The sequence below is a fragment of the Euprymna scolopes genome, chromosome 21 (assembly GCF_053919585.1).
Source record: "Euprymna scolopes isolate OS-2025 chromosome 21, ASM5391958v1, whole genome shotgun sequence".
NCBI classification, from domain to species: Eukaryota; Metazoa; Mollusca; class Cephalopoda; order Sepiida; family Sepiolidae; genus Euprymna; species Euprymna scolopes.
In genome coordinates this window covers 101,583,873-101,610,839 of record NC_136502.1, presented here as the reverse complement: position 1 = coordinate 101,610,839, position 26,967 = coordinate 101,583,873, and the positions used below count along the sequence as shown (strand labels likewise).

The 26,967-nt window shown below is 31.7% G+C and overlaps 2 protein-coding genes across 3 annotated transcripts in view; one reads left to right on the top strand and one right to left on the bottom strand.

Moving 5' to 3' along the window:
- LOC145242637 (uncharacterized) overlaps positions 1-4,429 on the bottom strand; it is a 131,903-nt gene extending 127,474 nt beyond the window's left edge. The window contains exon 1 of one of the 2 annotated variants that reach the window (XM_080105757.1): positions 4,338-4,429. The gene's annotated coding sequence lies outside the window, so the exon portion shown is untranslated. The remainder of the gene's footprint in view (positions 1-4,337) is intronic. The other variant, XM_080105756.1, reaches the window with a different exon arrangement.
- The window catches only part of LOC145242874 (uncharacterized), a 107,946-nt gene extending 82,567 nt beyond the window's left edge, over positions 1-25,379 (top strand). The window contains exons 3-5 of the mRNA XM_080105987.1: positions 8,530-8,629; positions 9,828-9,923; positions 22,572-25,379. Coding sequence (XP_079962113.1) covers positions 8,530-8,629; positions 9,828-9,923; positions 22,572-23,630 — 1,255 coding nt within the window. The 3' untranslated portion in view covers positions 23,631-25,379. The remainder of the gene's footprint in view (positions 1-8,529; positions 8,630-9,827; positions 9,924-22,571) is intronic.
- Positions 25,380-26,967: the final 1,588 nt, after the last annotated feature.

The following is a 26,967-nucleotide window of genomic DNA, read 5'->3' as shown; positions in this document are numbered from 1 at the left end:
ATATTAGGTTATAACTTAATATATAAATCAATATATTAGGTTATAACTTAATATATAAATCAATATATTAGCTTATAACTTAATATATAAATCAATATATTAGCTTATAACGTAATATATAAATCAATATATTAGGTTATAACTTAATATATAAATCAATATATTAGGTTATAACGTAATATATAAATCAATATATTAGCTTATAACTTAATATATAAATCAATATATTAGGTTATAACTTAATATATAAATCAATATATTAGGCTATAACTTAATATATAAATAAATATATTAGGTTATAACTTAATATATAAATCAATATATTAGCTTATAACTTAATATATAAATCAATATATTAGGTTATAACTTAATATATAAATCAATATATTAGCTTATAACTTAATATATAAATCAATATATTAGGTTATAACTTAATATATAAATCAATATATTAGGTTATAACTTAATATATAAATCAATATATTAGGTTATAACGTAATATATAAATCAATATATTAGCTTATAACTTAATATATAAATCAATATATTAGGTTATAACTTAATATATAAATCAATATATTAGGTTATAACTTAATATATAAATCAATATATTAGGTTATAACTTAATATATAAATCAATATATTAGGTTATAACTTAATATATAAATCAATATATTAGGTTATAACTTAATATATAAATCAATATATTAGGTTATAACTTAATATATAAATCAATATATTAGCTTATAACTTAATATATAAATCAATATATTAGGTTATAACTTAATATATAAATCAATATATTAGCTTATAACTTAATATATAAATCAATATATTAGGTTATAACTTAATATATAAATCAATATATTAGGTTATAACTTAATATATAAATCAATATATTAGGTTATAACTTAATACATAAATCAATATATTAGGTTATAACTTAATATATAAATCAATATATTAGTTTATAACTTAATATATAAATCAATATATTAGGTTATAACTTAATATATAAATCAATATATTAGGTTATAACGTAATATATAAATCAATATATTAGGTTATAACTTAATATATAAATCAATATATTAGGTTATAACTTAATATATAAATCAATATATTAGGTTATAACTTAATATATAAATCAATATATTAGCTTATAACTTAATATATAAATCAATATATTAGCTTATAACTTAATATATAAATCAATATATTAGGTTATAACTTAATATATAAATCAATATATTAGGTTATAACTTAATATATAAATCAATATATTAGGTTATAACTTAATATATAAATCAATATATTAGGTTATAACTTAATATATAAATCAATATATTAGGTTATAACTTAATATATAAATCAATATATTAGGTTATAACGTAATATATAAATCAATATATTAGCTTATAACTTAATATATAAATCAATATATTAGCTTATAACTTAATATATAAATTAATATATTAGCTTATAACTTAATATATAAATCAATATATTAGGTTATAACTTAATATATAAATCAATATATTAGCTTATAACTTAATATATAAATTAATATATTAGCTTATAACTTAATATATAAATTAATATATTAGCTTATAACTTAATATATAAATCAATATATTAGCTTATAACTTAATTTATAAATCAATATATTAGGTTATAACGTAACATATAAATCAATATATTAGGTTATAACTTAATATATAAATCAATATATTAGGTTATAACGTAATATATGAATTAATATATTAGCTTATAACTCAAAAAATTAGAAAAATGCAAATGGCAGTGGACTCTGTTGAATAAATGTTTGGGAAAATGAGTTAAAACTAAAAAAACTATACCAAATACTGTTAGAAACTCACTGAATATCTATCAGCCTATGTTACAGTAACACATATTGAGCGAGTTCTAACAGTATTTTGTATAGTTTTTTTAGTTTTAACCCATTTTTCCAAACTTACATATTCAACACAGTCCCCACCATCGCCATTTGCCTTTTTCAAATACATTGGTAAACACTGTATGTTTTTTGAGCCGAATAAACACGTTACATTAAATAAAAACACTAAAAAATTATTCAGTTAGGTAGAAAAATAACTTATCTTGCTTTTGATAACATTTATTCGTTATATATTTGTTTTTTGACAACTTTTTCGAATCTATGTGTATAGTGAAACAATAGGTATCAGAATTTTTGTAGGAATTTTTGACACCCCTAACACGAAACTGCGAATAAAATATAAAAAAACTCGTAATTTCTCTTTTAAAAGTGGGTTGTTTATTTTCTTTATGGATTATACTTCCAAAATAAACTATTAAAGTTGTTTTAAAAGTAATAGAAATACTTGTTTTATTTTTTTAAAAAAAGTAATGAATTTTACGAACTCAATATTTTTCAATTTTTAAACTTTAAAAATCTATCAAAATTTTTCTATTAATTCTATTTTTACGATATCTTCAGGGTCAATGTGAAATTTTATGCTCTTTCCAATAAACCGAATATAATAGACAAACGTTTTTTTTTTAAATTCACGCCCCCCCCCATTTTCAAGTGTCTATTGAAAAGTAAATAATTTACCCACCAAAGTTTTATATATCACAAATTGAAGAGAAAAGGTCAATAAATAATATATTCAAATTTAAAACAAAAAAAGTAGTGTTTTTTAGAAATTTACCTGTAAAGTTCGAAGTTCAAAACCTTTTTTTTTTTTTTTTCAAACCACGTTGTTTGTTTTTTCTTTTGTTTTTTTAAATGAAACCTTGGTCCTTGCTTCTTTAATTGAAAAAAAAAAAAAAAATAGGGCTTGAATTACATTTTTCGAGTAGTTATAAGCTTGTTAAGACAGGGAGTCGAATAATTCACGCTTCCCATTTTGAAATGTCTATTAAAAAGTAAATAATCAATCTACTCACCAAAGTGTTATATATCACAAATTGAAGAGAAAAGGTCAATAAATAATATATTCAAATTTAAAACAAAAAAGTAGTGTTTTTTTAGAAATTTACCTATAAAGTCCGAAGTTTAAAACCTTTTAAAAAAAAAAAAAAAACACGTTGTTTGTTTTTGTTTTTTTTTTTTAATGAAACCTTGGTACTTGCTCCTTTAATTGAAAAAAATAATTAGGACTTGAATTACATTTTTCGAGGAGTTATAAGCTTGGAAAGACGGGGTGGAATTATTCACTATTTTTCACGAAATTTCTGACACACCTAGTGAAACAACCAAAAAATATTTAAAGAAATGACATCAGTCCCATGAGATCTCGACCAAACATCAAACATTCATAAATTCTCGTATGAAAAAAAAAAAAAAATGGTATTTGTACAGTTTAATCAAGACATTAAAAAATGAAAATATCGAAGAAAAAAAAAAAAAGGTTATATTGTGCGTATCTGTTTTGAACTGAAGATCTCCGAAAAAAAAAAAAAAAAAAAAAATTCACTTAATTTGATGGAGCTTTTTTTGTTTTTTTTTTTGTTTTTTTTTACAGCGGAAAAACACGTTTTTATGACAGCACGTTGAAGGCAGATATCTTTGATTTTTAAAAATTTTTATTTGGATTTTAGAAACGCCTCAGGGAGATAACTCATTTTAAAGCGCCGACACCCCCTCCCTATCTTTAATACTAGCTTTTCTTCCTAAAAATCGAACCTTTTGCTCGGTATCATAACAAATTGTTTTTTCACTGTAAAACAAAAACTACTTGATGAAATTAAACGATTTTTTTTTTCGGAGAACTTCATTCCATAAGGGATACGTACAATTTAAACTTTTTCGATATTTTCATTTTTTTAATGTCTTGATTAAACTGTACAAGTACCGAAAAAATAAACGAATTTCTTAATAAAATAGAGTTATCTCCCTTAGAATAATCAGTTAATATGCCGGATTGACAATCATTTTAAATCTATCGATGACCGGAATTTTTGCAAAATAGTACACCGGCTATAAAGTTCATTTTATTACGAAAATTACGAATTAAAAGTTTTTTTTTTTTTTTTTTTTTTTTAATCTCTTCCTTTTTAACAACATACGACTGTCAAATAAATTTACTTGAAAAAAAATTACTGGTTTTTAACTGATTTCTAAGTTAAATAATTTCATTGTCTACAACGTAGAAAGTAAAGCGTTAGGAAAAAAAAAGAAAAAAAAAACGTTGGGAGTCGGTTATTGTACGCCCAGCAACCAATCATATTGTAACTCCATACTTTCAAACTGAAAACAAACAAAAGAAAGAAAAAAAAAAACGTTAAACAAAATGAAAATAATCCTCTCATCTTCATCGAAAATAACGAATTAATGATTTACAATAACTTACAGCGTAAGCTAAAATGAAAATAATCGCCAGAAGAAGATAACCGATGTCGCATTTCAGGATGACCGGTGTCTACCGACAATACGTTCCGCGTTAATTATTTAAAATTTCATCCGTGTTATTAATAAGCGATCGCATTCAAGTTATTAGCACCATGACCCCCCCCCCCCCCCGAAAAAAAAAGACAGCCATATTTTGTCGGTTAGTTTGGCTTGTTTTTTGCAACCGTGACGGAGCAAATTAATTCACCGTGCAAATTTGTACGATTGTTTATTTGCTCTCTGATCTTTGGGGATTAAAAAAAAAAAAAAAAAAAAAAAAAATTAATTTGTTTTACTTTCTTTGATTCTTTTACTTTCTATTTTGTAAATATTTAAATTAAAGGGAATTATTTAATTCAAAATTACTGCCGATAGTGACGTCGATAAGTCTGTAAATGAAACAAGATGCGAGGATAAATGAAAGCATGGGATGCATTTTCGGGACCCTTAATAATAAATTAAACGGGGTCGCCAATTTATAGGAAGAGCCACCAATTTACATCCTTAAATAAAGAAATAAAAATAAATTCAGGAAAAGAGGGCACTCGATAAAGAACACAGAATTGCTGAGTTTATCTATTATATAAATCTCACCTGTCTGTTTAAATGTATGTATGTATGTATGTATGTATGTATGTATGTCTGCCTAAAACTTTCCACAAAGGCGATGGATTTTCACGAGATCGATATCGTTTTGAAGCTCGACCCTTCGGACGACAAATATCGAAAAATTGGCTAAAAACATTAATTCCTTCACTCTCAACTGGATACTTTTCTACAAGGAGGGGTCGCTTTTTTCGCCGTTATTTTCGAAAGTCATCCCCTCTTTTCGATTGACTAGCCTTAATCTAAACCTTCACCACTTCCGGTTTGGCAATGGACGCAACGGCAAAGATGACACTTTTTTTGTTCACGTTTTTTTCCTTCTTTACGGTACGGGTTCGAGCCTGCCTGGCTACCTACTACCACTTTTTTTTTTTTTTTTTTTGCTCAACACACACCTCCAAACACTTGGGCAACACCGGGTACCCAGGCTAGTCTAAAATAAATAACATTTATTTGCATGAAAAATATATTAAAATAAAGTGTTCCAACACTTGTGTTTGAATATTTTAAATGAATGATTATTGGTATGCGGATTTTGTGTGTATGGCACAAGGCTTGAAACTACTGATTTCCATGATAAGTGTACTGTAGGAGGGCTTGGAGTCAATATGGCTTATTTCCTAGTGGAAACAGTCCATAATCCATATAAGTGAATATGTGTGTGTGTATCCATATTGTAAGAACAGTGGTTTGGGATACAAATCTTTAAAAGGAAGTTTGAGTTCTCGTTAGATGTGGTGAATTTCTACGATAGGTATTGTAGTTTATCAGTGGCCCGCGTAAAAACATGATGGGAGTTTTAACGTCTCCCAATGACGGAGCTTCCTCAAACATGTGTTGCACTTAAGAACTTGGAGAGAAACTGTTTTGATTTTGGCAGGTAAATGCTTTTATAGTGCTCACCTGCTGCTTTGGGACTGATCACCGTATTCAAGCGCGAGTGAGCGTAGACATAGTTTCTTTGCTTTTATGTATGCGTGTGGTCGCATCACAAAGTCATGTTCCTATGCATTCTTAATAATGCATAGCCGTTTCAAAACGGTGATCACTGTGGCAATGTTCCTACCTGTCATTTATTCTGGTTGGACGTAACGGGTTGCTACAAGAGGTAAATTTTTACTCTCTTTCCACATTAACACTCACCTTTAAAATGACAACTCCTAAGTTTTCGGGTATGCTTAAAACGAATATCACATTTAAATCCGAGGCAGACAAATAGCTTTCTGGAATTTTAATACCTTTTTTTCTAATTATTACTTAATGAATGTCAGTGGTGTTCACCATTCGTAACATGGGAAGGGGGTGGTGTTTTGTAACACACATGCAGTATTTTTCAGTTGGGGGAGGAAAAATACATGGCCACCAGTAAAAAACATAATGGATTACATTGGATTATAAAGCTCCTAATATTCAGAAAAGTACTTGTTTGCTAGAAATTTAAATGTGATATCAACAGACCTCAAAACCTCAAAAAGTCGTCAATTTAACTGAGAATGCTGAGGTGGAAAAAAGTAAAAAAATTAGCAAATAAGATATAGAAGTAATGATCACTCATTTTGATTAACATCATTATTATTTTATGGTGTAGATAGTGAAAACAGTGCAAATATGATTGGTTGGTTGGTTGATTTTGTTTTACGGCATATCAACCCTTTTCGGGTTATTTAATGCCGAATCCAAAGATTTTGAAGAGAAATTTTTTTAATAGAATATATTTGTTGTTTTCACATCAGTTTCTATTTAACCCATAGTTGGGGCCCTAACAGGTACTACCACTCTGGGTCAGAGTGGACCTGGGAGCAATGGTAATTAAAGGGTCGCTCCACACTCCCCAAAGCTCACAAGCTGGGGCCTCATCACTGGATATAGTTTAAGGTCATATCCAAGACCCCCATTGAGGGACTTTTACCCTCTGCAGAGGGGCAGTTGGTGTATTCTAATGCCCCACCAACAGGGCCATGCAAATATGACAACAATACATTTTTACTTATAAATGAAGTGTACAGTTTGTAAAGGTTTGAATTGCAAACCTGATTTGTAAAAAAAAAAAAAAAAATTTAATTGTTAATTTCTTCAGCTTGTACAATTATGATCCATTGATCTTGAAGAAGACATTTAGCAACAACAATGGTGAGATGCCCATAGCATCAATCAGAACAACCTGAGCTTAAAAACTCATGTTTGCAAAAAGGAGTGAGCTTGTGGTTTCCTTTTTTGAATGAGTCTGGTGAAAGGAATTTAGTGGCACCACATAAACATTAGCGGCGGTTATAAGAACCATACAACTAACCAATGGTGACAACTTGTCATTTGGTTATTATTAACTAGAAGTTGCTAGTGGGTTGTGTCTGTGTGTGCGAGCTTCTGCTGATACCAGAATTTCGCAGATATGTTTCCCACAGTACCTACCCCCTCTAGATAGCCAGAAGCTAAAAAATAAGAGTGAATAAGGATGACCAATTAAGTATGACATAGCATGGGTTTTACACAAAGAAGACACTGAATTAGAAAGTGTCAAAGTTTGCTATGTCGATGAGGAAATTCCATGGTGTCCATGCCTCTGCATAGTTGGTTGAAAGTGATGAGTGAGTGCAAATAGGTCTGCAAAATTGTTTGTGTTCTTGGTCTGCAAGTGCATCTGCAGAGCCCAAGAGATGAGTACAAGTGGGTCTGCATTTGTTGATTGTGTCATCTGTGTTGTGTAGTGAATTGGTGGTACACATGGTTGAAGTCACTTGTGTGAGGTTTGCAAGTGAGTCTACAGAGCCAAGTGCAAGTGAATCGTACTGGTATTGAAGCGATTCGTTAGAGTTGATTGGGTTCCCTGTGCATTGATTGAATCATCAAACCTCCAGTTGTTGAGTTTTTAGTGTGCGTTTTACAGCTTAACTCTTCTTGAACAGGTCAAACTTCTTCCATAGTTGTTATTAGTGAATATCCGGGAATTTTATGGTGCTTGATGTATGTGCGTGAGGGTTTGGGTTGTCGCGTTTGTTGGTGAAGAGAGTAAGCAGGCCTTGCTGAACTTCACTTTTTGCATCCAGTATAAAGTCGGGAGCTTGGTGTTAGTTCTGGGCTGGGTTTGTTGAGATGTTCGATAGTTGTGGTTGGTCAAGTCAAGGGGAAATATTATCTTCTTCATCAGCTGATGCCTTTGTTCAAGGATCATGCTGCCATTTTTGTCATCTTTTTTGCTAGCCGTTTTGCCTGTGTCTAGGCTGAATGTATTTTTTTTTTTAGTTGGTTACTTTTTTTATGAGTTTGGGTGAAAAAATTGTGATGTCAACCATTTATTTTTCTTAATGTGCACCAATTTATGTGTTCGGAATCACATGAGTGTCATTATTAGTCGTGGAACAAGATGAGAAGATAAATGAGGGTAAATGAAATATAGAAGCAACGCTCACTACATTTTGATTAGAATTATTTTATTGTGGAGATAGTGAAAACAGCGCAAATATGACATCCATACATTTTTACTTATGAATAAAATGTAGAGTTTGTTAATGTTTGAATGGCAAACTTGAATTAATTGTTAATTTCCTCAGCTTGTACGATTACGACTCGTTGTTCTTGGAGAAGGCATTTGGTGCCAACAGTGGCGAGATGCCCAAGGCATCGATCAGAACAGCATGTTTGCAAAAAGAAGTGAGCTTTTGATTCCCTTTTTTAGATGAGTCTGGCGAAAGTAAGTTAATGGTGCTACATAAGCATTAGTAACTATTATAAAAACTATGCAACTAATTAAAGGCAACAACTCGCCATATGGTTATTATTAACTGGAAGTTGCTTTTGGACTCTGTGTGTGTGTGTGTGTGTGTGTGTGTGTGTGTGTGTGTGTGTGTGTGTGTGTGTGTGTGTGTGTGTGTGTGTGTGTGTGTGTGAGCTTCTGCTGATACCAGAATTTTGCGATTCTGTTGCCTACAAGTCGTTTATATTTTGCGAGTGGTGTTGATTTGTGTCACCTAGTGCAGGAATATGTTATCCGGTTGAAATGTTCTGCAGTTACATACTGTGACCTACCTATTTAAAGGCATCAGTCCAATATCACCCTTCTCGTGTCATCACCCTGATATCTGCCTACACGACATTGTTTACTCAAGTCAATCATTTGACACCTTGTTTCTGGAGGGGATCGTGTTTCACATGAATTACTATTGCTTTCCCTAGAAGGCACCTTATCACCACACACACATTGGAAAAAAAAAATGTCCTCTAGCTAGCAAATAGGAATTTGGGATGTCTTACAATAGACATCAAATTGAAAAAGTGGTAAAGAAACAAATATACAACAAAAGAATGTTGTGAATGGCAAGATAAGTTATGCTGAAATTTGCAAATGACTTCTACTATTGCATTCTGGGAGTTGTATTGAACACGTTCTTTTTCCCCTTTTTTTTTTATTTAAACATGATTATCACAATAGGTGCCAAATTTAAAGGCGCAAGAAATCATTTTTAATTTGTTGTTGAACTGAATGGACATAATTTAATCATCTCCATTTCAAGGGATCTCTTCCCACTTTATTCTGGCAGAAAACATACCGGAGATTCCTGCTTTCTGTGGTTGAATCTCCATTGTGGTGAATTTGGATCAATTCCTAAGTTTTCAGTTTTTATGTCAATGTGAAAAATGCGAAATATTTGTCTCTATCAAGGGAACCTTCCCACTTTATCCGGCAAGGAGCATTATTGGGAACTCATGTTTTATGTGACTAAATTCTTAGTCGAGAACTTGTATAAGAAATTACTGATTCAGAATAATTTCTGACATGAATTATATTGAACTTTCAACTTTAAAACAAAGTGCATTTGCTATTTTAAGTTCCTGATTTGCCTTATTCAAGGAGGATGGATTACTTGGAGAGGTCTCTACCAGCCCATTTGCATACAAAAGTGCATTGCTTATGCAAGAACCGACAGAACGGAGAAGTCAATTCAAGGTAAGTGTCAGCATTGTGAATTTTGTGTCCTTTAGGGTCTATATCCTTTATGAATTTTCTCCACAATTTAAAAGCAATATTTTAATTAAAAAATTTGGCAAAAGTAAATATATATATTAAAAAAAAAAAAAAACAGTTTGCAAAATATATATTATTTATTTGAATAATGAAAAAAATTATGTGCACTAATTTTATAAAAGTAAAGAAACCGATATTTAGGATTTAGCAGAGAAGTTAATAAATGACTAAGGAGGAAAAAAACAAATATACAATAAATAAATGCTACCATAACAAATAAAAGTGACTTTTATGCCTGTCTGGTTTATGTGTGTGTGTGTGTGTGTGTGTGTGTGTGTGTGTGTGTGTGTGTGTATGCGCGCACGCGCGTGTGTTTTAAAGTAGTTGTAAATCCTTTTTATTTCATTGCAAATTTTTAATTTTCACGAGGTCTAAGCCAACAAAGATGGCCGCTTCATTCTTCATGTGTCGGCGACCATCTTTGTTGGTTTAGACCTTATGAAAATTAAATATTTCAGATGAAATAAAGAGCATTTAAAACTACTTACAAACGCATAAAATGTGGGCCAGGTTGGTATAAAACCCACTTTTATTGGCTACAGTAACATTTATTTATTGCATATTTCCAGTTTTGACCCTTTTTCTTTCGTTTGTTGACTTCTCTTATAAATCCTCCTGATATCTTTATTTATTATAGCTGTCATCTGAATCTGAAGATTCTATTGTTGGCATTAGTTTCCCCGATATTTTTTTAGCCAGTATTCTTTCTAGAAAGACATTAGATATTTACGGGAGGGTTGCTAAGTGAAAGTGATTTTTGTGAAATAAACTGGATTCAGACTTGGAATATAGAGGTCGTCAGTTTGTGTTGTTCACCACTAGATAACTGTCACCTCCTATTTATTATACTTTAATGAAACAAACAATAACTATTGGAACTTTTTCAGCAGGGATATGAAATCAGTTGCCACTGCCTACTTCCCATAAAGTGTTATTAAAGTAATCACTTGAATGAGTGAATATGCGTCATTGCTAAATTAAATTTAACGCTTGAAATGTCCTAAAAAAAATTTGAGCTATTTTATATAATTTTCTTGACAAGCTTATTAGATTGGGAAATTTCACTTTTACCGAATAACGATTCTCATCAACTAGATTCTTTGTAAACTCACTAAAAATGAAAAAAATATGCTTAATATTGTTACAGGAAAAATAGTGGGATCCTTCTACCAGTCCAGTAGACTGTACTGATGCAATTCTCTACCAATATAAAAGCCAGGTATGGCCAATGATGGAGTACTGTTGCCACATCTGAGCAGGATCTACTAGAAGCAGCTTATCCTGCCTTGACAGAATTCAAAATAGATTTCGTAGCTTAGTGAGGGATGCCTTTTTCTCTTCCCTGCAACCTTTTTTCCCACAGAAGAGACGTTGCAAGCCTGTCTCTGCTTTATCATTATTTTCATGGCAAGTGCTCAGCTATCACTATAGACTATAAATGTTGGAAGCCATTATGGTGTAATCTAAAATATGCATCCTGAATTATGTCCCCTGTGTGTGAACTCTTTACCGTATACTATATAACATCTAAGAAAAATGCAATTTTACTCAATTTTCCATAAAATTATATTTAACTATAAGTTTTACTCAATGAATTTTCGTAACTTTTGGATATATTACTGTTTTTGACATGACAATTGAATACGTATTATTTTTTTTTAAAATGACATATTAAACAAAGATCGATCTATCGACTCTATTTCAACAACCAACAAACTTTCTAACTGTTAACATATCAATTTCTAGATATTTAGCAGAGAAGCCAACAGACCAAAATAAAAGGTAAAAAATTGAAATATACTGATTCAAGTTATGACAACAGGACTCTCAAAATGCATCACTGGATTGCCACAAACAACAAGTACGTGCCCAGGGTGATAAAAACAAAGTTTCTGGCCAAAGTTATGATCTTTGGTGTGGTTTCAAGCGAGGCCAATATCATGTCACCTCACATCTTCAAAGTCGGTTTGAAAATCAACATTAAAGCGTACCTGGATGTGCTGAAGAGTGTGGCGATTCCATGGTGCAATCAGGTGGCCACTGGCAGACTCTGAGTGTAGCAGCAGCAGCACTTGGCGCTGGCCCTGGCCCATAAGCCCAAAGAGACCTAGGCTTAGCTTCAGAAGGAATGCTTAGACTTTGTACCCTTTTCTCACTGCTGCGCGAGCCTTTTCTAGTCTCACACAAAAACACGTGTCCACATTTCAAGCCATATTTCTTGTCATATACATATGCGCACACAAACATACGTGCACACGTCCACACACACACATATATTCACGTTCGCGTACATGCACTCACATTCACGTGTATACACACACACGCTAACGTACGCACATGTACACACACATGGACAACGTCACTTCCCTTTCAAAGGAAATCCACACATGCGCAAAAGACCACTGAAAACAACTATAAAAGCAAGAGACAAGCTGTTTCCAACCCTTTTCCAACTCGCCTTCCGAGTTGAGTGGTCAGTGGACAGCCGCCGTCCTTGCGGCGCCCGCGTACCTCACACCACCTGCTACTATATGTGGGGCAAAAAGCTAACAAACAGTACATACACTTTATACGCTTTCGATCTCCATAACCTGGATTGACTTTCTTTCTCTCTCTCTCTATCTCTCTCTCTCTCTATCTACAACTTGTGCCAGAGAACACTTCTGCGTAGCTGACCTAACATGATGCACAGTTTAACTGATTGCAACCCTCTATCCTTTTCTTTGTCTACACGCTGGACTATCATTCCCATTTTGCACTACATTACTCACTTCTCTTCCCACGCGCGAACAAACGATAGTGACCCGAACGTGAGATGAACACACATTTCCTTTTTCCTTCTATACTAACAATCCTGCAACAAACGATGGTTACACCAGAACGGACATGAACACGTGTTATATCTAAAACATTCATTCTTTCAGCAGTAAATAAACGACACGTTTATCTTATCCAGTAACTGAGTTTTTGTTTCCTTCATTCGATTCGTTTCATTATTTTCTTTTGTAACGGGATTAGGATTTATATATCCTAGTCCTCTACACTGCCCCCCCCTACTTCCCCAACCTAAATCCGTTGGACTACTTTGTTTTGTCATACATCAAGAACATCACCAACATGACTTCCCACAATACCAAAGCCAGCCTGATTGCCACCACCCACCAAGTATTCACCAAGCTCTCACTGGTGTTTATGGAAAAGGCATGCTCCCAGTTCCGGGCCCATATCGAGGTTGAAGGTGGCTACATTGAATAGATGTCAGCTCTACTACATAATCAAGTTACCTGAATTAATTTTTTCAATAAAAATTTTAAAATAAAGCAGCAGTGTTGTTTTCTTTTGGGCGGCAACTTTATCGGTTCACCCTGTATAACAAGTAAATGCAACCAAAAGCAAGATAAGTTACTCTTCTACTGACCTGGATAAGTTTTGTGGTTTTAATGTATTTTAAAGCTTTTATTCAGTTCGAAAAAGAACTATTGCCAAGTTGATAAATTAAAAACCGACAATAACATGGCCGGCTCTGAACATGCCGCCTTCGGAAAGTCAATAATGTGTCGAAAGTTTAAAAAAATATATATATATACTGATATAAATCTACTTTATAAGCGTCACCGTGGCTTTTTCGAACCGAATAAAAGCTTTAAAATACGTTAAAACTTATCCAAATAGGTAGAAGAGTAACTTGCCTTTTGTAATATTTATTTGTTATATATTTGATCTTTTTTTTTTTTTTTTACCGATTTTTCATTTGTTGGCTTCTCTGCAAAATACATCAATTTCTTTAATAACAACTAAACAAACAGCTTGCAAAGGAGAAGCAGATATTAGGTATTGTTTTCATGAAGGAGAAAACACCATTCAGAAAACAAGCGTAACAAAAGAACAAAACCCAGCAATCAACAACGGAAAAAAATATGAAAATTCAACGAATCTGATTGGTTCAAACAGCAACAACAACTGACAAAAAAAACAAACAAAAAAACTTCTTTTTTTTTTAATTAATTTATTTTTTATCCTTTAATTTCTTTTTAAGCTTAAAAAAATGCTATTTTCCACCATTGAAATTCAAAACTTTTAAAGCTTTTGTAACCTACATTTACCGTACGCATGTCCTTTTATTAAGAAGGAAGGTGCGAACCGTTTACACCGGCTTTCCACATTTCAACGACAACGACTTTAGTTCAACTTTGTGATCGAAGTTGCTCTTATTAAAAAAGCATTTTTTTTTTAAAGTTCAGTCTTACAATTTTAACAGTGAGGATTAACGTTTGGTATTTGAAGTAAGTAGAACTAAACATTTCTGAAAAAAAAAAAAAAAAAGATTAACATTTTTTTATTTTTAATTATTTATAACAATAACTTCTGTTCGTTAGGATTACTTGATTTTTTTAGTAACTGTTTTTGATTAAAGATAGCAATTTTATGCCATATTTTAAAAATTTTCTTAAGTTTATAACCTAATGTTTATTATTATTATCTTACCTTTTTTTTTTTAATATCTATCCAAGTATTTTATCTTTTTATTTTATTATTATTATTTTGGTTCAGTAAGTTTCATAATGAAAAAAAAAAAAAAAAAATGGCGACAGGTATGACTTAAATTTCCACTTCATTTTTCTTTTTTTTTTTTTAAAGTCATTCTTGTATTCGTATTGTTTAAAATTTTTATCAACTTATAATTTGTTTGATTTTATTATAAGAAAAAATAAAGTAGGTTATTATAATAGCTCTTTTTCTTTTTATATTTTCACACTTTTCTTACATATTCATAACGTGTGATTTTTTTTTGTTTAATTTTTATTTTACACAAAAAAAGGTTAGAATTTAGTCGCTAAAAAAAGTTGAGGTGCTCAGTCAGTACACTTATTGTACTGAGCTTTTTTTAAAAATAGTATTTTCAAGTTTTGCAATATCTTTTATTTATTTAGGTAAAAGTATAGAATAGTTACAAAACACCCTCTCTTCCCCATGTTAAGAATGGCTTTCTAAATAACGTTATTATTTTAGTACGGTACAATAAGCGCATAAAGTACCTAATCTGATAAAATTCTAATAACGACCCATCGCGCATGGTGTTCTTTATTTTTCCGCCATTTTTTTTTTTTTTTTTTCAAAACACTTTTTTTCCGCCCAAACTAGTATATTTTTAGATTTATTTATATTTTATTTTGTCACACTGAATTGAGAGGTAACGTTCGGGCTAATGAAGGAGGGAGGATATAACAGCTTCAGTGTGCAAATGGGGAAAAATATCTAATAAAGGATACATTTATGGTTCCTATTTACAATGCCTCCCCACGGGACAGAGTTAGACACCAGGGTCGTTTTTTAACGTGGAGAAAAGGAACAAAAATAAAAATTGTCTCAGTCGTGAAGGATTTCTCCTCCACTGACAGAACAAGAAATTGAAGTGCAGCATCTGAAGAACAGATACTACACTTTGATCTTGTCCCCGAATGGTTGCGTCTATTTCGATCTTGTGCACGTTCCTGGCGATGGTCAAGAATTTCCAACAGAAAATAAAAAGAAATGAAAAAAGTTCATAAATGTTACCAAAGGCAACAAAAGTTAATTTTTATCTACTTGTATCGTGTGTGTGTGTGTGTGTGTGCACGCGCGTGCGCGTGTGTTTTAAGTGTTTTTATTTACATTTAATTTTTCCTTAAAATTTTGACTTAGATTTTGTAATGACCACCATCGGCTGTCCTGTGTGGCCTTAGCAAAGGTCATCAGTGTCCCCAGTTTCCAGAAATCACAAGAAGTTTAATTATTTAACATTTTATAAAATTTATTTTTGCCATTTTCTCCTTTCCATTGTTATATTGCGTTTGGAACAGTTGTTTCTCCTCCTTTACCACTTTTTTCTTCGTGTGTGCCTTTCTGTTCCATCAGTTAAAATAAATATATTTTTACTCTGTTAACATTTTTGAAGTTTAAAGTTTTATAAGTATTTCCATGTAAAATAATATATATATATATATATATATATATATATATATATATATATATATATATAAAATAATAAATAAATTGATTCCTTTTATAACATTTCTAAATTTTCTTGTTGGTTGATTTTGGCGAATTAAAAGGAATAAATTCACCCAAGCTAAAATGTATAAAATCTTAGTACTTGTACAGTTTAATCAAGACATTAAAAAATGAAAATATCGGGGGAAAAAAAAAAAAATGGTTATATTGTATGTATTCGTAATGGAACGAAGTTCTCCGAAAAAAAATTTCACTTAATTTCATCAAGTAGTTTTTTTTTTTTGTTTTTAATTTTTTTTTTTTTTTCAGTGAAAAAACAATTTGTTATGATACCGAGCAAAAGGTTCGATTTTTAGAAAGAAAAGCTAGAATTAAAGATGGGAAGGGAGTATCGGCGCTTTTGCCGTTTTACATGGAGTTATCTCCCCGTGGCATGTTCAGCTAATTTCACAATGTCTGACTTCAATGCGCTAAGAACATGTTTTTCCGCTGTAAAAAAAAAAGCTACTCAATCAAATTAAATGAATTTTTTTTTTCGTTGATCTTCAGTCCAAAATAGATACGTACAATATAACCTTTTTTTTTTTTTTTTCTTCGATATTTTCAATTTTTAATGTTTTGACTAAACTGTACAAGTACCAAAATCTTTTAATAATACAAGTACAAGTTGTACAAGTACCAAAATCTTTTAATAATACAAAGCCATTTTTTTTTCTTTTTAATTCTTCATCCCAAAATACGTTAAGTAATAAAATTTCAAGTGTACATCTCCAATGGCTAATATTTTACAACAATTTCAGTAACGTACACTTTTGACCTGCCTTTTTTTTTTTTTTACATAGTCCAAATTTGAGTATTGACTTACTATTAAAAGAAAAAAATTATATCGCCTGATCTTTAATGTGCTAAGAATCAGAGTAAGAAAATTTAATGTCTTAACTGTTGAAATGAAATTTATATGAACAAAGTTGTGCTTCAGTTTGAGTTTTGCACGTTTTCCGTGTGCGTGTGTGTGTGGGGGGTGTAATGAGCTTTTGTCCAATATTTATACTGATTTTTATCTAATATTTATTGCTTCCATTCTGATTTTTTTTCTTTTACTATAAAGTAACCTTATTAATTTATTTAAAGCCTACAGTTTTAGTTATATACTGTGAAATTTGATTTTTAGACCAATATTAAACAAGACAGCAAATTAATAATGAACAAAGAACGGTCATAATTCTGTGGGTTAATGAGCTACCAAAATTACTTTAGGTACTATTGTTTGTTTTGCAAATTATTTTTATCTATAGTGAATGTAAAATTTTGGTTTGGTTTATCCATTCTGAACTCGCGGATGTTCAATTTTAATATGTGTGCACCAATCTTGAGGGAAAAAAATAGCATGCACACGTGCCATGAAAGAGGGGGTTAGCAATTATGGATATTAATCAATAATCATGATTATCTGAAAACAAATACAGAACAAAGTTAAATTGCAAAAATATAAATCCATCATAAAACCTGGATTATTGTTTGAGATTCGTTTGGTTTATCCTTTACCGCATCGAGGATTAAATCATCGTAGACTTGTTATAAAATTGCAAAAAATTGAAAACTGCAAAATTTGAGATTAATGTTCAAAAAAGCCATTTAAAGATGTCCATGAATGAAGATGCAAAATATTTTTGGTAAATTTTTACGACGTGCCCCAGCGTATTATAAACACCCCAACCTCCCTATGTTAAGAACAACTTTTGGAATCCCCCCCATCTCCCCATGTTAAGAACGGCTTTCGAGGTTGGGGGTGTGTGTTTATTCCGAAAGCCGTTCTTAACATGGGGAGGTTAGGATGTTTTTAATACGCTGGGGCACGCCGTAAGAATTTATCAAATATTTTTGCTAATTTTCCTCTGAAGAAAAAGGTCAAATTTTTTTAAGCTCCATGGAATGAAGAAATAATTCATTGTATCTTGGATTCCTTATTTTTCAACAAGAAATTATGTTAATGTTAATTTGCATGATTTAATTTCTCTCATATATATATATATAGGGGAGTTAAAGGAAGAATATAAGATTAATTATTTAAGAGAAGACTTATTGGGATAATGCAAAGCTCAACAAATTGATTTGAAGCTTATATAGAAAACAATAAAGAAAAATGGCGATATAAAACTATATACTAATATATAGATTTATTCATTTATTGTTATATATATATATATATATATATATATATATATATATGAACACTGCTTGACTAATTCTTTACTAAAAACCAATTAAAATAATGTAACAACTTGTTCATTACACTTCTGTAACATCATCAATCTTCAACGATATTGGTACATTTTAACACTTGGATTCAACACGTTGTCTGAGATAGTTACAAAGAAAAAAACAAAAGGAAGAAATTCGACTCTGCATTTTATTTGTTTTAACAAAAGGCATTTATTACTTTCCAACAACATAGTGCATCTTGTTTTAAATGTTCACGATGCAGTTAGCAAAACAATTTTGATATGGGTTTAAGTTTCTTGCTGCTAAATTTTTGTTGTTGGAACATAGATATTTGCAAAACAAACCATGATACCAAACTTATTTTGGTAGCTGAACAAGCCGCTGAATTACAGCTACTTTGAAGTATATTAGAAATTTTTTAAAAAGGAAATTTACTATTTGTCCAGAAGCCATTTCAACAGTGTACATCTAAAAATGCAAGCTCCAAACAAATAAATGATCAATATTTTTTTATGACCTGCCCCAGCATAGTATAAACACCCCTCCACAACCACCCCATGTTAAGAACAGCTTTTGGAATAAACAACCCCACCCCACCCAACCTCCCCATGTTAAGAACAGCTTTCGAGGTTAGGAGCGTTTATTCCGAAAGCTGTTCTTAACATGGGGAGGTTGGGGTGTTTATAATACACTGGGGTATATCATAAAAATTTACCAAATAATCTTTACAAATGTAATATCATCTTGTGGGAAAGAAAATTAATCATAATCGAAGCAATAATTATGGGATCAAACTAGCCTAAACATTGGACAAAATTCCATTACCCCTTTAAACAGATGTGTAGAAAAATAATATGGAAGTGCGAATGTAAAAATAATGCAACTGTCTTCTAAAAAAGGATTTGAAAGTCTATTACGTAAGCATTTTCATACTTCAATGGGAATATTTATGGATGAATTTCAATGAGTTATTTGATAAAAACAATCTCCACACCATACTCTCCAATCTTAAAAAAATTGGCCTTTATAAAAAAAATTTAAAAAGAACTCTTTATACAACGGTCCTGGATACGACGTAAAACTATATCCGATGGTGAGGCCCCACCTTGCGGGCCTTGGGGAGTGTGGAGCCACTCTTTAATTGCCATTGCTCCCAGGTCCACTTTGACCTGGAGTGGTAGTACCTGTTAGGGTCCCAACTATGGATTAAATAGAATCTGACTTAAAAAAAAAAATGTACTCCATTAAAAATCGTTCCTCAAAATAACTAGATTCGGCATTAAATAACCTGAAAAAGGTTGATATGCCGTAAAACAAAAACAACCAACCAATTTCACTGCATCAAATGAAATCTACTCGTTGCCTCAGTCAAAACAGTGGCTCAAAATTCGCTGGACATTTTCTCATCCTTCTCTTTGTTTCACTCTTCTGAACATCAGATTCAGAAAATAAATATGCGAATTATGTTCTTTTTATTGGCCTTAATTCAACATATGCAAATCAACTTGATATTGCATCTTGTTTTAAATGTTCACATGCAGTTAGTAAAACCATCTCGATGTGGGCTTAAGTTTCTTGCCGCTAAATTTTTGTTGTTGAAACATAAATATTTGCAAAACAAACCATAATACCAAACTTACTTTGGTAGCTGAACAAGTTGCTGAATTACAGCTATTTTGAAGTGTATTGGAAATTTTGAAAAAAATTGCCATCTAATTTTCTGGACATTTCTGGACTCCTTATCCTCAATGTTAAAGGCCATGAGTATCCATAATCAGTAGAGCAGCATTTGAATCCTTACACAACTTTACATCATTCTTTACTCTTAAAATTGCACGTCAAACAAAGATGATCCATTTTATGGCAGGAATAAAGCTCAATATGGGTTCAGGATCATGACATTTGCTATATATAAAATTCATTTCAACAGTGAATCTTCATTATTCACAGCACATTTGATACTGATGTGTTTTTCTCTTAATAGTAAATCAAAAAAAAAAAAAACTCTGGTTTTGACCATGTAAAAATAGATAGAAACACTTTTATAATAGACTAGCGGACTGCTCAGTGTTGCTTGGTCATAAGATACACTTAAATATATTTTAATTCATGCAAATTATGTATTATTACTAGGGGGCCTGTGGAAAATTTCACTGGGGACTCTCATATGTAATATACTGATGTTGGCATTCTGTAGATGTTCAGTGTAAATAGATGCTCTTATATCATTATAGCTTTTCGTTAAAACTGCAAAAGTATTTATCTAAGCTAACATGAACGCCTGGCAAAGCCCAGTCATAAGGTACATTTAAATATGATATTTTAATTCTTGCAGATTTTCTATATATTATTATAGAGTTAATCTTTTATCGATTTTTTTTTTTTTTTTAATTAAAAATTTTTTTTTTTATATATATACATTATAAAGTTGCAATTTCAAAAATAAAAAAGATATATTCATATGACTTGAATCGAAACCAAAATAAAAACTTATTGAAAAAGTGTGTGTGTGTGTGTATGTATATATATATGTATATATATATGTATATATATATATATATATATATATATATATATATATATATATATATATATATATATATACTTGAGTTCCTTCAGCCATAACCAAAAGTTATGAAGAATTCTTGATAAAATTATTTATAAAAAAAAATAGATTATTGGAGTGCCATCAGTTATAATCAAAACTGAAACTAAAAGTTATGAAGAATTCTTGGTAAAATTATTTATAACAAGAAATTGAAGTATATAACAATTAAATGACCCTGATGTAAACATGACACAGAAAATAACACATACTTCGTTTTATTAATATATAGAGACAATTCGCTATCAATTATTATATGTGACCTAATATATAGTCGTGAGATCCAAACTAAGAATATATATGACTTAGGTGCCATTAGCTAGAATCAAAACCAAAATGTACAACTCTCCACCCTCCTTCCTTAGCCTCTCATGCTCATTATATATATATATATATATATATATATATATATATATATATATTTCACTTGTCAGCCCTTTTTTTAAAAAATAGAATTGCTCGATTATCGAGTTTAAGATTCAAGCAAGCAAAGAAGGACGCTCGGATGTCCAAAGAATTTTATAATTATATAAATGAAACACTTTCTTAGTATTTAATTCACTAAAGTTTTCAACTTGCAATTTTATAAAAGACAACTTAAGATCTTATTGTTAAGCTCACCATATTAATGATTGATATCTTTACTTTAAGATGGTTTTGCTTTATATGCATTGAAACACTATCATGCACACCAAATTTGAAACATTTTTGTCATAAATAAATCATCTGTCATCAAAAGTACTTTTTTAATTTTTTTTCGGATTACTTCTAATAATTTGACAGGAAAATAAAAAAAAAAGGTTAAATTTTATTTACATCCAAATTTTATTACAATAATTCTCCCCCTCCCGCAAAATAAATAATGTGATATCACAAGTTGAAATTTCATTATGTTTATTGTTTTATAGCACTCTAGACTAAAACATACACTTTAGGAGAAACCGTTGTCAACCCATCTATTGGGTGAATGTTGCCAAAAAGTCAACTCTAAACTAGGCTGGTTTGTGATATTTATAGATATTAAGTTGTTAAAATGTATTCTTCATAACAAAAGCAACCTCAGCAGTATTTATAGTGTCTTAAATGTTTAGATAATGCGTTTATGATGCCGTGCTTGGATGACGCGTTTATGATGCCGTGCTTGGATGACGCGTGAAGGATGCCGTGCTTGGATGACGCGTGAAGGATGCCGTGCTGGGATGACGCGTGAAGGATGCCGTCCTGGGATGACGCGTGAAGGATGCCGTGCTGGGATGACGCGTTAACGATGCCGTGCTGGAATGACGCATATATCCATATGACTTGGGTGCATCAGCTTGAATCGAAACCAAAACTTATGATATATATATATATATACTCGAGATCCTTCAGCTATAATCGAAACTAAAACTTATGAAGAATTCTTGGTAAAATTATTTATAAAAAATAAATGAATTGAGTGCCATCAGCTATAATCAAAACAAAAACTTATGAAGAATTTTTGGTTTAATTATTACAAGAAATGGAAGTCCATAGCAATCAAACGACAGTCACTCAGATGTAAGCATGACACAAAATAAATAACACACACGTTATCTTATAAATATATAAATCAAACCTCATTTAAAAAATTAACATTAAAAAACGCGCTTTAAAATGTTAAATCCAATTGTATTTTTTTTAATATATACATCTAAATTTTTTTAATATATATGCATCTAAATTTTTTTAATATACATTTAAATTTGTGTTTCAAATTGTCTATTTTCAGCATTTCTAAAGAAATGGTTTTTAAAGAAATCAAACCAGATCCTGATGGTGAATTACCAACAGAAAAGGGAACATTTTTGAACATTTCTATTAAGAAGGAACCAGATGACTTCCCTGACATCAATGCAAGCCAAGATACTGCATACCCATATGGCAGAGAGTATCCTTGCCTAACATGTGGTAAGGTTTTATTTTCTGAAGAAACTTTGGAAACCCATCAGAAGATTCACATCAAACTAAAACCATTTCAGTGTGAAATATGTAGCGAGTATTTTGAGGAGGGCGAAGACGTAGAAGAGCATTTAAAGTCGCATAGCAGCTACCTGGTTAAAAAGGAATTTGGATGCACCGTTTGCCACAAGCAATTTGATCGGGCGAACTCATTGAAAGCGCACTTCCGTATACATACAGGGGAGAAACCTTTTGTTTGTGACATCTGTGGAAATGCCTTCACGCACCTCAAGACTCGGAATGTTCACCGAAGAATCCACACTGGGGAGAGACCGTTCCACTGCAAAGTCTGCGGGAAAAATTTTGTCCAAATAAGCAACTTGGTTGCCCACTCTCGGACTCACACTGGAGCAAAACCTTTTCGCTGTGAGATTTGCGGACGGACGTTTGCCCAAAAGAACGGCCTTATAGGCCACCACAGCTTCCACACTGGTGAGAAGCCATTTAAGTGTACTATATGCAACCGTGAATTTGCCCGTAGCAGCAATTACCACCAACACCAACGAACCCACACGGGTGACCGGCCGCACGAGTGCGAGTTCTGTGGACTAAAATTTGCGCTGCGTAACAATTTGGTATCTCATCAGCGGACGCACACTGGGATCAAGCCTTTTAAGTGCAATACATGCGAGAAAAGCTTTGCGCAAGGTACGACATTACAGCAGCACAAGCGTGTCCACACAGGTGAAAAGCCACTGAAGTGTGACATCTGCATGAAAACATTCGCCTGGCGCAGTAGTCTTGGGAAACATTTGCGATTACACAACACCGAAGTCGTGAAGAAAAGCCCGACTAAAAAGAAGAGTCCAACTAAAAGTGGCAAAAAATAGTTTATCTTTTGTTTGTATGTATTTTCTTGGGTATGTTTCAACATAGAAAACAAACCCGAACTCCCCCCCCCCGTAAATATCATTGTGACATTTATTTGATGGATTTGCATTGACATTTTGTTTTATTTTCGAGTTTTTAGTGATTCTTGAGACTTCAAAGGTGGCAGCCTCATTTTTGCTATTCTGTTTTAACTTTAAAAGCTTGGCACTACTTGCGTTTCAAACTATTAAGTTTGAAACATTAGTGTCGAGCTCTTAGGTTGAATGACTTAACTTAAGTCAAATCTTGGAAAATATTTAAAATCACATGATGTGTGAAGCGCAGAAATGTCCAATTAAAAAATAATCCAACTAAAGAAGCAAAAAATATTTGCCTATATTTTCTTGGATGTGTTTTAATATAGACAGCAAACCTAAATACTGTTCAAGAAACAAATATGTAGCAAATGTTATCAAAAGCAAAATAAGTTGCTCTTCTACCCATCTGTACAAGGCTTTAGTGCTTTAACATATTTTAAAGCGTTTATTAAGTTTGAAACAAGTAGTGCTGAGTGCTTAAGCGAAAACAACCACAAAGATAACGGACATGAGGTTGCCAACTTTCCAAACTTGAAAATAAAATAAGATATTGATAGAAATCCACCCAGTAAATGTTATGATGATGTCAGTCTGGATTTCTACGATTATTTTAATTTATTTTGGAGTTTTGACCGATTTTGGAGACTCCAAATGTGATAGTCTCGTTTCAGCCATTTTTGTTGTTGTTTTAACAACAGCATTCAGCACTAATTGCATTTCAAACTTACTAAATACTTTAAAATAAGTTAAAACTCCAAAATCTTATCCAGGTAGGTTTGTTATATATTTGTTTCTTCACTATATTTTGGTTTGTTGTCTATCGTAAAACATGCCCATTTTCTTTAACTGAATTATGCATTTTTTAAGTTTAATCCAAGAATGTGATTTATAAACATTTACACGATATGTCATTTTTACGTTGTATATGTCATTTCTTTAGTTAAAACGTCTTATGTTTAATTATATATTTTAGAATTCAAATTGATGTTTACACTTTCTCCTTTTCAACTATGAGTTTATATGGAAGTACCATTAAATACTGTTTTCTTGTTTATATATATATATATATTACACTCTGTTTTTGAAGTTAAAAAATGGGAATACATTACAGCAGGTACCTGTGTCATACAAAATCCTTTTGCAAGTGCACTTATAGCCTGAATAAAAATATACTGTGATTTTGTTATTTAATGGTCAAAATTGCAGTTTTTATTTTACACAGGATAAACAACTCTTGTTCATTGAGAAACAAGCTTTTTTTCTTCAGATTGTTTCTTTTTACATTAAAAAAAAATATATTGCATTTTCATAGATTTTCTGAAAGCTGCAAAGAGAAATTTATTTGTGATGTGTCTTGTGTTTTTTTTTATCACAAGGAACAATTAAGAGTAAAATTATTTGCATATATTTTTTGTCTTTAAGTAACATGCATTCTACAATATTTTATTAAACGTTAATCATGTACAACTCTCATGACGATATAAATTGACCCACATAGGAATCTGTCAAGCTAGACATAGCTTGCATTATAGCCTAGTGTACAACACTATAGGTCAACAATTTGTATGTAAATTCTTTTTGTAAAAGTGTACCATAATATCTATAAAAATAAGATTGTTATGCCATACAGTTATTTCACCAATTAATAAATTTGAAAAAGTACATAATTTATACAGTTTTAACATTGATGTTATCGAAAAGTGTTTTTTTTTTTTTTGCTTATGCTCAAGAGAGACTTTTATTTCCAGCGTCCATGTCAATAGTAGGAGACTATGGGGCAAAATTTTAAAGGCATGTTTAGAAGCAGAATAAAAAGACGAGACAGAAAATAAACCCCACTGGTCCTCTCCCTATTTAAAGAGAAGAGTTGTGAGGTATTGATTGGACAGTACCTGTGCAAATCTCTTGTTCTGGATTCCTGAAGTTGAAACCAGTGAAGTAGGAGCTGAGGGTAGATGATAAGACCTTCCACATAAGTGTAATCAACTTCCTGCAATGGAGACCATATCCAGAATGGGACAGTGATGACGAGGAAAAATTGTAAAAAAAAAAATCCGTAATCCTCATTGAAAGGATAAAATACAGAAGAGCTACAGTGACAATGAGATTGCTGCTTTCCCAGTAGTGGCAGGCAGCACCTCTAAGTTTGTAATACAAGTGGGAGAGTTGTTAGCTCACCAAGAAGACTGACATCTTAGAACAATGTCACAAAAAGATCAATGTTATATGGCTCGATAAACTACACAAGCTCATTAGAAGGGATTACTATTCGATCAGGTTCTATAGTAAAGTGGCCAATCATGTGATTTGAATCGGGTTATGAAGGAGATAGTGGAGGTTGAACATTCAATATGTGGTCACCTCGATATATTATACTCAAAGTAACACAAAGATGCTTTCACTAAACTGGCTGATGCATTAGCCAAAGTGGCCAAATCAAAAGAATTGGAGTATGAACTCGACCAAGTACTGACCAGTGTGAGGTTTACAATGAAGGACACCTTGGAATTTGCACCTTCGTTGAGAGATTGTCCTACCCAACAACATATTGAAACCCCAACAGAGATACATGAGAGAAAAATAATTATAAATTAATTTTGAAGCAACAGCATTAGATATTTACCTACATGAAATGAGGGTGGTTAGGGTGAAGAGAACACCAAAAAGAAGGAATGTGAGAATAGAAGGGGGGAGGGGTTCATGATCTCTAAATGCGAGCTCCAGTATACTACAAACTACCCCTAAGTTGGATCAAAGGTAGGCTCTGTTTTATTGAATTGTCGAGCAGATTGATCTAGTATTGTTTATGATCTGAGACTAAATATCAAAAAAAGGTCAAGTGGTTGTATGTTAGTGACCTGAAGTTAGCCAAATTAGAGTTGGGGGAAAAAAAAACATGCGAACAGCTAGGAAAAGAGGCTGAAAAAAAGTGACTTGTTTAACCAGAGAAGATGAAAATGGATAGGAAATCAGAGAGAGGAGGTCTTAATTTTATTTATGATGGATTGAAAAATGAAGGAGGTCCCTGAAAGTAAGAGTAGGGAGTTACAAAGACCCTCAGAGCATTATAAAGACTCTCGGAGCTAACTCATAAAGAGTCGTGAGTGGGATGATGATGTAATACCTCTAACTTGGCTCCAGGAAAAAGGTGACTCAGATTACGAAAGAACTGCTGTTGAAATTATGGTTGAGAGGATCCATGTACTCTAAATTTCAAGAATAAAAGACCTTGTAAGAGCTAGGGGGATCAGAAATCGTT